The 14,221-nt window shown below is 40.0% G+C and overlaps 1 protein-coding gene across 2 annotated transcripts; it reads right to left on the reverse strand.

Moving 5' to 3' along the window:
• Positions 1-319: 319 nt before the first annotated feature.
• Positions 320-12,079, reverse strand: ecd (ecdysoneless homolog (Drosophila)). Of its 2 annotated transcripts, none has more exons than XM_042336886.1 (13): positions 11,860-12,079; positions 11,128-11,245; positions 10,168-10,255; positions 9,704-9,882; positions 9,008-9,200; positions 8,194-8,322; positions 7,605-7,736; positions 5,985-6,070; positions 5,422-5,528; positions 3,821-3,998; positions 2,548-2,615; positions 1,595-1,788; positions 320-801 (listed from the first exon to the last, which is right to left on the reverse strand). In XM_042336886.1, exons 1-13 carry the CDS (start codon positions 12,044-12,046, stop codon positions 589-591), a joined length of 1,872 nt encoding a protein of 623 aa, XP_042192820.1. In that variant the 5' UTR covers positions 12,047-12,079; the 3' UTR covers positions 320-588. The 2 variants fall into 2 exon arrangements, with proteins under 2 accessions (XP_042192820.1, XP_042192819.1); XM_042336885.1 differs by having other exon boundaries at positions 1,583-1,788.
• Between the last annotated feature and the right edge of the window lie 2,142 nt (positions 12,080-14,221).

Consider the following 14,221-nt stretch of genomic DNA (forward strand, 5'->3'; position numbering starts at 1 on the left):
TTATTTTGCCCAAATTAGTGAATATTAAAAATACATTTTATGAGTTTTATCATGGTAGTGTAAAATTATGTACAAATCAAATTATGGAATGCATAATTTTCACTCTATAAATGTTAATAAGGAGCATTGCTCTGATGGACTTGATAATCTACTTCATTCCATACCCTCTAAATCTACCATCGACTCCCAATACTGTATTTCTCATTTGTTCAAACACTTGACTGTCCAGAGCCTTGAGACGTCTCCCGATGAGTAAGGCGTTATATAAAAGGAATTTGTTGTTGTTCATTTGCCATTTTGAATGTCCACAGACATTTACTTAGTCTTGAAAATAATTTGAAGGTTTTACTCAAAAACTTATTTTTACTATATACAGAGTATACAGGATCATTGATTCCACATGAATTAGTCCACTGCACGTCCACTCTAGTCCATGACAAATCTCACTTTTTGATCGTCATAAACATCCTTCGAGACTTCACCGACGAGTTAGAATGTAACTGCACATTTTGAAGTCAGCGATAGGGATTGAGACACTGGTAAGTGTTCATTGCTGAGGCTTCACAATAACAGTTTCTAGTACGAGCTTCAATTCTCCTGGTTATCCGGAAGCCGCACACCCATGCTCTGCAGAATGTTGGAAGCGGGACCAGCCAGGCCGGTTTGTGAGCTGTAAGACTGAAGCAGATTCTGCACCAGATTCAAGTCCACATCTACAGGGTGAGTCTCCACATTCCTTTCTGACTCGGTCTCTGATTCATTGCCTGCTTCTACAATGGTTTTCGATCTGTCTGAACCAGTCTGTGGGAGGATTAAATAGAAATCTACATTAAATACGTGTCAGCCTGGCTCAGTGGTAGAACTCACCAAGGTCTTGACTGCCTGTTCAAAAGGATGGTAAACATCTCAGTGTCCGGCCAACAATCCCTCAAATTGGTCATTCACTTAAATAGCTGTTTGTGGGTCATTGCTATGTACAAATGGACTGCCACATTCGACTACAAATACAGTCACTACATACTACAGAAAATCACGTGAAGTGCTTTCAGTCACCCTCCTGACATGAAAAGCACTACACCAAATGCAGATTATTATAAATTAATATAATGATTTAGTGCAACAAGTGTACAGAGAAATATTCCCGATTCTTAAACTCCCACGTAGTGATGATGTTTCTCCCAATTTTGAAGAATAACTACAATTCCCATGGAGGACTCAAAACTATATCAACAGAGAAACAGTATTTTTTAAGAATGTAGCAGCCTTTCCTTATTTGCGTTGTTAGAAATTGAATTTCGTTTTTTTCGGCTAAGTGTTAAAAAAGTGCAGATTTTACATGCATTTGCTTAGATTAACAGTAGCATGCCTGCTTTCCTGAGGACAGAAGAGGCATAGGATCTTTACCTCCACATGAACCCATAGTTGTTTTTAATGTCTCTTTTGAGGGATCGCATCTCCACCATTGCAGCAGTCCCCCAGTAGAGCACTTCAGTAACCCAAACATGAAATTGAACTGTCAGTCATATATGTTCTCTTGTGAGAATCTAAATACAGTGAGGAACCAATCGTGCAGAGAACGTACTTCTTCCGTCACCTTGGTAAAGCTTTTGCCAATGTTGGTACTTGCAAGCTCCAAGTCCATCTGTTTCATGTAGTCACGAAGGTTCTCAAGAGTCTCTGTGGTTGACGGCTCCCCTTCCTGCATTCTCTCATCAGTGTAAGACTCAGCGTCGAAGAAATCATCATCATCATCTATATCATCAGAATCACAATCGTCTGATTCCACACCTATAACCAAAGACAAGAGTGCGGGTTTTAATTTTCAAAAATCATGTCAGAGGCAGGGAGGTGACTAATGTGTGTACCCCAAGTGGCTTGTCATGTTAGGTAAGTTATAATTAGTTCATGTCAACAACAGTTGCTTTTACTGGAAATAAATGCACTTGTAGTTTAATTACCCTAATTACTGGTTTAATTATTGAAACTTCCTGGAAAATAATCTGGCAATGTTTTACGGACTAGCGCTTATTGCATTGAGATCAAGTTAAAAGCAAAAGATATCTATGACTTTAATTTCTTCACCCAAAGTCCAAGGGACTTTTCCACAATTGCCATCACTCTTCCACTGATCACAAATAAACTTCTCTCAGCTAACAAGTGGTGTTACAAGACAGTCTTTCCTTTCTCGGCACCCAAACACGTAGTTGAAAATGGACACATTTGGAAAGATTGGTAGTCCAAGCTCTAGTTTGGCATTTCAGTAACTGCTGTAGTCCCAATTTGTGTTGAACATTTTGCTGGAGATTTTAATCAAAGTATATTTGAAATACAACAAATCACATTGCAAAACATTCTTTAAATGCATGATACAAAGCAGTATTTCATGACTTTTCATCACTCAAGGTATTCTTACCTGCAAATTTTCACAACAATCCCCTGTGCCACTATATGCTAATTATTTTAGACTGAACAGTAAAATTCCATTTGAAGTAATCTGAACAGCAAACTGTTATACACCATAAGCCCAGCACTAACACAAAAACCTACTGAGAATCTTTTCTAAGGCACTGGTAAAGGTGTTCACGTCAAATTGGACTTGACTAGCAGATGAAGACCTGAAGGAACATTGAAAAAAGACAAAAAAGTTAAAAGTGGAAGCAACTTTATCACATATGAGACACCAAAAAATGAAAAAAATGTAATGTACCATTAATAATGTTTCTTCCTAAATTATGTAAAGACAGAACTAAGGGCACAGAGGCTGTGCTTCAGCTTAAGTATGGACCTATTCCATGATAGGATTTCACATTTTTTTTGCACACAAGCACCTTTAGCATGCATGCTTAGATGGTGACCAGGAGTGAGAATCCTGGGTGATTATTCTCTCACTAATCGGGACTCTTACACCAAGTGTAGCATGACACTCCACTCCTGTCTTGGGTACATTGGCTAACTGAGCCAAAACTAAATACTGAAGCTGCAACTGTTCTGGTATATACTTAATAAACACAGCGAGCTGCCTTATTTAACAAGAGTGTGTAGGTGTCCCCTGGCAGAGCAGAGCCGTGTACCAGCAGGCTGTGTTTCCACCTCACAAAACCTCTCATATATTTTACTAACATCCAGATTCCAACTAGTCTGTTTGAAGGGAATGAGTAGAAGTATTTCACTGCCCAAGGAGAAGAGAACAAGTTACAAATTTTCCAACAAGGGGCGCAAAAGTCTGATAAAGACCAGGGAAAAAGATGCTCGTCTGCCCTGTATTTGAATACAGGATACTTCTGGGAAACATTTACATTTTTTTATAAAACAGAAATTATGCTATCTTATCTGTTGTATGGCAAGCCTTATGAAGGAATGTGCTTTTCCACAAGGAGCCAGACTGACAGATAAAGATAAAAAAAATGTGAAAGATGCCGCAATGGTCTGGTTTTCCTCGGCATTCATTATACCCTTCATAATCCCTTGCCTTTCACGTTTAGGTCAGGTCATTACAAGTCTAATGAATAGTTATCTTCAATATCTCAATATCTCAGAAACTCTTCTAACTTCTGGGTTTATCATCAACTGAATGGACAGTGAGCAAATAATCTCAGAAGAAGGCACCAGAAATGCTGTGCTGTTTTTTGTGTGTTTTAAAAACATTATAACTAATTCAAAGAAAGGATGAGTCTGTAAGGAGCAGATTCAGTAATTCCATCTTCCACATCCTGGTATTTCTCAGATATGGACAAAGCAAAGGACCAAAGATATATGACTCTAGTCAAACATGTATCTAACCTGTCAAACTGAAAATTGTTTGAAAATCTGAACTTCATACCATGGCAGTTCTGCACCTTCATGCGTGGATACTTTTGATACAAAAGCCTTCATGCTTTCTGTGACCTCCTGCAAATCATAGCACTCCTCTGGGCTGACAGAATTCAGCAGTTTCTTCCCAGAAGCCTCCTCTAGCATATGATCAAGCTCCTCTGGTGAAATTACCAGCCAGCTGTTATCTAGACAAAGATGAATCCAAAGTAGGTTGAAACGCATAAAACAATAACAACTTGCACTTATATAACACCCTCCAAACAGGGCAGCGTCTCAGGGTGCTTAACAATGGCGTAGCCTGACTCCGAGCTGGGTGGGGTGGCTGGTAGGTAACCATAAGCACTGTTGAAATGGAAGGTCTTAAGGCGGGAGAGAGGGTTAAGGAGGGGCTGAAGGACAGTATTCCAAAGTTATGAGTGACCCTTTGGGAAAACTACTTATCCAGAATCTCTCACTGATCATGGGAACGTGAGGGGACAGCACGTAACCTCAGAGTAAGATTTGTTTCATGTCCACATGTCCATGTAAGTCCCTCTCAATCATAAAAGCACTGAGCGAACTCCCTCACCTTCTTTGACTAACACAAAAATCTTTTAAACGTAAGACTATATTCATATCTTACACTGAACTCCATCTAAAAATATTACTGCACTGTAATAAGGGCCCGATTCAAGATAGAACTCTGCTCAATGTTAACCTTGCAATCTGTTCCAGTCCCAGATGTGTGCAGTGTTCCTGTCAAGCATTGACTAATAATACCAGAAACACATCCCAATTAACTTATACTTCACAGCTTTGTGGAAATTAGTTTCACTGCTTTGAGAAACTACATAAGTATTTTTGCAGAAGAAGCAGTAAAGATAGTAGAACATTTTTGTCAAGTCAGGATATGTGGAAAGACATCTGCTTATCCTATTTATCTTAAAAATTGAGGTTTTAAAAATTGAGGAACAGATTTTGACGCTCATAAAATTCAAGAGATTTCTGCCCATGCAAGAAGCTACATTGTTTACCTTTGTCAGTTTAAGATCTAGTTCCTTCTGTTGTATTTTTCTATAAGTGAGAAGTATGTGTATGTGCTTGTGTTTGGGGCAGAATGAAGTTAATATTCATGTATAATTGCCATTGTAGCTTGTCAAACGAAGATTTCAAGTTCAAACTGCATGTAATTACAAATCTCATAGGTTGGGACAAAGAGTTACATACAATATGTCTGAACCGCACATTATTGTTTTACACTCGACCTTTAGTTGCAAGATTTAGTTAGTTGCAAGGTTTCGGAGTGTTTTGTTTTAAGGGGAAGTATGCAGGGAAACAAATTAGAAAGTCTAAGTAAGTCAACAAGCTTCTCATGCTCAATCAGAGATAAGGAAATGAAGCGCTGGGTAAATGCAAGTATTACTATTATAGGGTTAAAGGCATGCTAGTAACCTTTCAAATTACACTTTACATTTTGCAGCACGCATCTCATTTAACTTGCAAAATGCTAGACTTCCAACTATCAAATTAGACGTGACACTGTACAAGAGAATTTTCATCACAGCAAAATTCCTTTGGCCTGCAAAATACACAAATTCACACAAAACACTTCAAAGACTATATACCGACCATCCTCTGGAGGGAGGTTGTCTTCTTCTTTCTTTAGTTCCTCTGCGCTGTAGCAGAGAGTTTGCAAAAGATGCAGGATATTCTCCCCTGGGTTGAAGGCAGACGAACTAAGGGGAGGAAAGAACAGAATTGAATTTTATAAACAAATATCCACTAGCAATGAAGGAATTTGATAGAATCCTGAAAATTCAATGACCCATTCAAGGTGTAACTAGGCAAGTATAAAACATTTTTTTGCTTGGTCTGTGTGTCAAAGTGAACATTAAATAAATATTATATATATATGTAAATAATCTATATATGTGTACAAGTGTGGGTGTATTGAGATGCATAAGGGAAAACATGTGACGCGAAGCTTTGGAGAAATGTTTGCATGCTTATTTTTGGTGTAATACTCCTGTGATTTAAAGGTGCACTTAGTTTGATCAAAATAATTTGTTCATGGTAATCTGCACAATTCATTCATGAACTAACAGGTTCAGGTGAAGTTGAAAAGCACAGCTATAGTCCAAGAGTACAAAGGTTCATTCGGTGAATATAAATGCGTGTTCCTGGCACTGTACCTTTCAGGTTTGACGACTGACTGTTGGAAATAAATTTCTGCTGTTCGGAGTAGTTCTCTGTAATGTGCAGAACCCTCCAGCTCCCCCTGTCAGACACAAACACATAACTTGCAACATGCTCACATTAAAATACCAAAACATATATAAAAAGAAACTTTCAACTATTGATCAATTCATTTTCTCTCTCCTTTAAGGCAAACAATGATAATCAGTGCTTACTGTTGTGCATTGCCATAGTTTGCTGTTTGCAAAAAACAAAGACCCTTGATTGATGGCAGTATAAACAGTGATATTTTGAAAACAATTCCATAATATTTAAGGATGGATTTTCTGTGCAACCGCTTGGCTTTGCAGTATCTGGTAGATCAGATGAATACATGACAAAGGCAGCACTTGTCATTCTATGCATCAGAGTTATTACTTATGTCGCTAGTAGATGTACAGGAAACCCTAGGATTTAAAGCCATGAAAAGTGTTACGTAAATGTCCGAATCACTATTCCAATGCCTTCAAAGCATTCCCCTTCTAGCTCACAAATTGTACTCAAGAGGCAACCTCATAGTGTCATTAGCTTGTATGCCTGACTGACCGATCTCTGTTCTGTGCTGAGTTAGCTCATTGCAGTGAGGTTAGCAACAGAGACATTATAATTAAGCTCTGCATGTCTGGGCTTGGGAGAGGGAATCTATTTTGGAGCAGTGTAGGAAAAATTCTATATTACAGTTAACACCCACTTCACTGGAAAACACTTGGGAGTGGTTGGGTGATAGCTGAAATCTAGATTGTTTTTCTCAGCAGTCACCTACCACTAGAGGGTGTACAATCTTGAATCATAAGATAGTTCTTAATTTTATCACATATAGTATAATAATGTTACCTGGTGGTAAGAATAGAATATTACAAATAGTTATTAAACCTTAATTTTTGCCTTTTGCCAACATTTTTACATTTCTTTCAGTTAACTGGACAACAACATACGATAAAACTGACCACTGAAATTCCATCACGATGGTCAACTGCTAACATGTCCCATGAAAGGAAAGTTAAGCAAACACCACTCAATTAGTAGAAAATTGTCTTGTTCACTCAGTAACTGAACAACTGATACAGGAAATGAAAGTTGCTTTGCTCTTGCTTTACTGAATCAGGAATCACATATGCAATTCTTAGGACCACATTAACTTAGGTTGGATGCAGAGTATTGCTTCTTCTACACTGCACTAACATTGAGTTTGAATTCATTTGCTTCGTAGGTAGCACCTTTGTATTGTCTGGAAACTTTTAGATCATCACATTTTCCTTCCCCACTTCTGGTAATGGATACTGTTCATTACATCCTTACATTTGATGTGGTGCCTTTCATTTTGAGAAGACATCTCAAGGAGCTTCACTGGATACATTGCAAAGTTGTCTGATGTAAGTGTGTATGTTGTAGGCGAATGCAGCAGCCAATTTGGGCACAGCAATGTCCCACAAACAGACATGAGACTAATTTTAACTGGGGGGGATAACAAGAGAGCCTGAACAATGTTTACTGGATATCAACCTAATCCAACACATTTACCTGCAACTATCTAGTAGCGCCACTGCTGAAGAAATATAAAAGGCATCAGATCTTACCTTGAAATAGTCACTCTTTGTTAAACTGCTCAAAAATCCTTTCCAGTGGGGGTTACTTTGCGTGCTGATTCCAGACTCTGTTTTAGCCACAGGTTGTGAAGATTTGGAACACAGGATCTCAAAGCCATGGGCCTAGCAAAATAAACGATTTACAATAAATATTTATAGTTGGCCTTAAAATTCACATCAGAGGAAAATCATCCAGCAGCTGACCATCACCAAAAATGGTTACAGCTGCATTTAAACAAAATTAAAGTATGAATGGAAAGGAGGAAGAACCAGATTACTTTATGGTTATTTCAAACTTATTTTAGGATACTTTGTGAGCTGGTGAATGCTTGATGGAAACTTCTGCCCTGCAGATTTGTATGTTTCTCTCTGGGAGGAAAAATATCATTCCTCTTCCCTTGGTTTCTGGACATGCTTTCTAAACATTTCAGAGCTATTGGAGATGTCGGAGAGCAATTTTGGGCACCGTTAGTCATTTAGTGGCTCTATCAATTCAGCAGATATAATTGCTCATTTCAGTGGTGATAGCCTCTTAAAAAATCATGGTAACTTTTTCTAAAAAGTTGTCTCAATTACCTACCAATTTCATGCCCAGTTCATGTGCTTTAAAGTGCTTGTCAGATTGTGCTGGCAGTGTATACCCACTGCGCCTGTCTGGGATGAATCGCTGTTGCTGCAATTGGGCGTACAAACATTTAGTAAATGTCACCTAAAAGAGAGAAGAATGAAACATGAGAAAACACATCTCTTAGGGTAACTGCTGTATCAAGTACATTCATCATGTTGCAAAATTTCCAATGCGAGTGACTGATCTTGTTTTGTTCCTCCGCCCATTCTTATTTTTTCCACCTCTCTTCTGATGATGGGCCTCTTTTGCTGGGACCTGGACACTTTATCTTACATGGCCTGGTTCCACACAGCGTGTTGAATCTGCTCACTTAGCCGTCAGAGCAAGAGGAGGTGCAAACATTTCTGATTTTAATTGCTATCAACCAAAGCATTGGAAGAGTTAAATATATACTCGGTGTTCAGGTCAGCTGACAAGCATGGAACATCTCTACTGCAGACATTGGTGCAGAACCAGTCTCACAGAATAAACTTGCTGAGAAAATACTATATTTGTATCTCATTTTAAAGCAGAACATACATGTTGATGAGAGAACAATGATGTCTTCAGAGAACACACTGAACTTTGACATGCTGAAAGAATACATTTTAATGGAGAGAGTCAATGGATTGCCTTTTTATTCTTATTAGCTCCTTTCTCTCTCTCCCAGTTGTATATCAGAAACGAACAATCAAAATTTCAGCTACATTAAAATCTGCTCACACCTTAATGTTCTAGTTCCTAGTAATGTCTACCCCAATTTATGCTTGACCAGCAAGGTCCTTACCAGAGTCATTACACGGGTATCTGGCTGAAAGATTTTAAAGATGCGACATGCATTTAGATCAATGGGGTCTCGCAGATAAAAAGCCTGAACAGCAGGTGCCAACAAGTCAGGACGATGTTTCAATACTGCTGCAATACCTGCTGGCACATAGCAGTAAGCTTGGTGTTGATTATCTCGAATCTTCCCTGGGAAACTGTGGATGACAAAGAAATGCTATTCAGAAATAAAATAAGTTACACGTTCAAAGTCCACTTAAACGTTTGTCAGCTACAAACTAAAAACGACATACACTGAGCGTCCAAAGCAAGAACTTCTTTCCCCTCCAGATGTAATATTAAACAGCACTATAATGATAAACAAATTCTACTGAAGTACGTTTCGAGATTTCAATATCTTCAGAATGAGCTGGGTGCCTCAAAACTACAGCAACTGAAGAATGTATCAAATGTCAGGTAAAGTTTTAAGGAGTAAAAAAATTATGATTGCAGGTGTTGTCCAGCATCCATATCTGGAGTTATGAGACCGGTTGATGCAACCCTACAATCATAGACTACCTTCCAGCCTCGTGGTCAGATTGGAGTTCTTACTCTGGTATCACAACTCCAATGAGCTAGCTCAGTTTTTCTTTGCCACTTTTATACCACAAGGTTGCTGGCAAGCAACCTTATGCTGTGGGACCCTTCAACCTCCAGTTACCTGTGAATACGTTTGTCTACAGCTTCACGTATTGGCCCTGCTGCCAGGCACTTTTCAGAATGAGTGGCGAGTAGGCTCAGAGCTTGAGGGAGGGTGGGATTGCTAACTGGCAACCATGATACTTCACCTGGGTTCTGAGGGAGTGGGATGATGTGCAATTTTCCATGATAGAAAAATACCTATGAGATGACAGAAATAAAATGTAATAATACAGGAGATAGATTTTTGAAATATCAGTCCAGCAACAGTTATTCTTTTAATAAAGTATTGTGATCCTGGCACAGTGAGCAGTACACAATTAAATTGTAGAACTGCCCTTTTAATAGACAACCAAGCTCAACATTAAAGCTATATACAAGCACAAAGAGACTTTTATTCAGAAAGTTCTTGCTGAGAATTAATTTAAAACAATAATATGTATCCTGAGTTACCGTATCCTGTATGGTCAAGCTAAATGTCCTTACCCTGTTTGTACTGGTCTCAGGGTTCAACCATTTGGGCAGGTACTCCGCAGCCTCGATCAACAAGAACTCCCCATCATTATCCTCAATACTGAAAACAGAGACAACAAGGAAATATGAAACAAACCATCTCTTTCTCTTTAGATATTCAACTGACAGACAGAATTAATTGTCTTCCCCACCAAAAAAAGTCTTATTGCGGCTACTGTCACAATGTACTGCAACACAGACTGCTCAAAATGACAATTATCTTTATTGTGTCAGAATTGTGCTTTAACCTCAATTACACCAGAGCAATATTTCCCACCAGGCATTATTCTAGCCTCTGTGGAGACTGCCAATTTATGGTGACTCTTGGGTGTGAACTGGTGCCCTAGGAGAATTTGTATTGCAACTGCGCTAACTCAGTTTTGAGAGAAGATTCCTCACATCGGTCTGGAATGCATTTAACCCCATATCCTACAGGAGAAAGGACAATGGCCCAATTGCTATTCTATCCAGTAAAACTGTAACGGACATTACTTAAATCTGTTAAAACTTCTATCCAATAATTAGAATCCCAATAAGCCATCGAGAGATTGAATTACTTTGTTTTGCAAGAAAATAACTTTTAACTTCTTTAACAAATAACCTGTCGAAGAAACAAATATACTGCTATCCTGTTGTGAATATTTATATAAAGTCAATAGAATTGATAAATTCTGAAAAATCCCTTTTGCCACAGTTCCAGAATAGAATTAGCATATACTGTATTTGGCACCAGAGAAAAGGCATGAATGATATACTCAAACTTTAAAAATAAACACACAAATTGCAAAAGGGTGGTAATTCAAGCAAGAAATCAATTATTTGCAAATAATTCCCATGAAGTGTTTCAATACAGCTCTGTCATCAAGCTGTTTGATTTTGTTTTGAAGTTTCCTTAGTTAATTAGAATACATCTAATTGTTTCCCAGGCAGTACCTTGCCACCAAGTCTGGAAACTCCTTTGAAACCCGCTGAATGAGGTACACGATGAACCATTCATCGTCCACGTTGTCACCAAAGTTTGTGACTCCACCGATGTGGGCAGGAACCTCTCCTACAGAAGAACGGAGACTTGCAATTTCACACTGCTTTTAATATCTCTGTCACGATCAAGTATTACGCAACAGAGCTTAAAAAAAACTATAGACATTACCTACATAATAATAATAATATAATAATCCTTGCATTTGGTATAGCGCTTTTCACATCTTCTAGACGTCTCAAAGCGCTCCACAGAATATGCTGTGAAGCGAATTGACTGTATATTTGTGGGCGAATTTTTTTCCACATATGTCTGTGGACTGAGATCAGTACATTTAGCAAATGGATCATCAACCACTTGTCCAGTCCACAGCTTCACGACCATTCCAACCACACGTTGCGATAACACTCCTCGCATTTGACGTGGCGCCTCATCACCATCTCCGATGACCTCTCAAAGCGCTTCGCAGAGTCAAGTGTAGTGACTGTGGATTTTGGGGGCCAAACGGTGGCGGACTGGAATGACCAGTAAAAACACTGGTCCTCATATAATAATATTTTTTTTGGTATATTCTCACGAACAGCGATGACTTGTGCGCCCCGTCACCGGGGGGTGGGTGGGGGGTGGGGGGTGGGGGGGGGGGTGGGGGGGTGGGGTGGGGTGGGGGGGGATTGAGACTCACTCACCTCGGGCCGGGACGTGCGTCAGATTAAAGGGCTCGTTGTGCCAGATGTAGTTGCCGCAGGGCGAGGCCAGGAGGGCCAGGATCTGCTCCAACCGCTGCTGCGAGGTTTCCCCGCTCGGCCGCGGCTCCCCGGCCAAGTGAAGCCGGTAACACACGCCATCCTCCAGCCGCCCCTCCATCCCCTCCATCAGCACGCCGAGCCGGTCCGCCGCTCAAACCCTTCCCGGCCGCTCTGGTCCAGCACTCAATTCCTTCCCCCTCCCCAGTACCGACCGAATAAAGGTTCCGGGCGAGAGTGTGACAGACAGACACACAGACACACAACACAGAGCAGCCTCTGTAGGACCATTATCTCTGGACCTGATGGGTTTCCATCCCACACCACACTTGTCAGCATCCAGATGTTTTCCGACCAACTGGACTTGAAAGCCTCAAGCCCAGGAGGAGACCCTTTCGGTCGTGTCCGCGGTGATCACCCCTTCCCGTCATTAATTAATTAATCCAGGTTTCTGGCTCTTTTCCCCAGTAAGATTTGTCATGATCTTTGCAAGATCGATGCTGGGAAGTGAATGGTAATCAAGGCTGTTGCACACTGTAACCACTGGATGGGGTCAGACCGCTAACCTCACAGCAGGTTCTTTATAGACCGAAGAAGGCATCCTGATTGAGGCCAGTCATTATTTGGACACTCCTTTTTAAAAAAAAAGACCTCTTTAATTAATTTAAAGCAGGTTTAAGTGTCACATTTGCTACTTGAACCCACCATGAGCGGCAACCAGACTCTTAATTCTCTTCCGTTAGGAAACACCCCATTATTCACTCATAATTTTGTGACACGTAGTTGTTATGACATCGCTCCACAGTCTGTACTGTCTGTTCCATGTCACTTATGTGAATTACATTTTGGTTATTTAATGGTCTGTCATTTGCAAAATGTTATTCTGGCATGTGGAACGGGCGTGACCTTTGTATTCCACTCAGCCCTAGAAACAACCTAATTTATATATTTAATAATTCATCATAGGGCTTAGTCTGACTTTCTCTCGGCATCGTTCAATTCTACTGTAGATATGAATATTAAAGGTACTCAGTCAGAAAATAACTGAAATGTCTGCCTGTTTTTTATTAAAACCACATGCAGCAGTATTGATAACTATTTAAATTCTTGGAATATGTACACATGCTGCAAAGTCATGAGTCAATAAATATACATTATTCGTGACATGTAATTTTAGTTTCTAACTTTAACCTTGAATAATACAATTTTCAAGATTCCAGATAAAATCAGAGCATGAAAGGAACTTCAAGGAGAGACATAACATCCTGGAGATAGATCAATTGGTTGAGCAGGGGACTTGCAATTGGACGTTGTAGGGCCAAGTGGTAGTTTTCAGTTTGATACAATATCATGTCTAATAATATTCCTCTTGAGGGATACAAGCAAGCTCTTTCTGGAACTGAACTGGCTCTAAGGAGACATGCCAACTATGTCTGTAGTAATTCAAAGCAGATTTGGAGGCATAGTCATGTCCTGAACCCTTCAAGCAAAAGCCCTAATGGATAGTTTATAATAGCCCAGACAAAAACAAAATTAATATTATAGTAAGATTGAGTTTTATTATGAATTCCTGATGTATGCCCGTACGTTTGGTACAGACCATACATTCAATGGAAACCACTGAGTACAGAATTTATCCAGCTCCTGAATATGAGTCACGTAACTAGTGCAGTAGATAATTGCTATTAACAAACAATCACAGAATCAATTCCACTTTCGGCATCCTGTCATTAAGTATACCTTTGTGTAATAAAGTGTCTTACTTTTTACTGTGCTTGTAAACTTTACTTAATATTTTCAAAGTGGATGCCTAACATCAAATGATAAAAATGTGCTTGAATTAATGTCACATCAACTCATCCTTCTTAGTTGTCAGCCTGGATCAGTTTGTAGCATTCTCGCCTCCAAGTCAGAAGGTTGCTGGTTCAAGCCCCACATCAGAATTTTGAGCACACAACAACAAGATTACATTTGTTTAGCGCCTTTCACGTCGGGAGGACATCCCAAGGTGCTGGACAGTGTACAGCATTTCAGATCTGAGCTGGGGTCAGGGAGGGAGAGTGGAGGCGAATGGGGGGTGACCGATGGCATGGTCGAAGAGGAAGGTTTTGAGGTGGGACTTGAAGGAGGCTTAGGAGGGGGTGAGGCGGAGTGATTTGGGGATGAAATTCCAGAGGTTGGGGGCAGAGTGTCTGAAGGCTCTCCCGCCAGTGGTGGGGCTGGTGGGTCAGGGAACATGGAGCAGGCCGGAACCGGCTGAGTAGAGGGAGTGGGCAGCTTGGTAGAGGGTTAGGAGGTCGCAGAG

Source organism: Callorhinchus milii, unplaced genomic scaffold (assembly GCF_018977255.1).
Source record: "Callorhinchus milii isolate IMCB2004 unplaced genomic scaffold, IMCB_Cmil_1.0 Scaffold7, whole genome shotgun sequence".
Lineage (NCBI taxonomy): Eukaryota > Metazoa > Chordata > Chondrichthyes > Chimaeriformes > Callorhinchidae > Callorhinchus > Callorhinchus milii.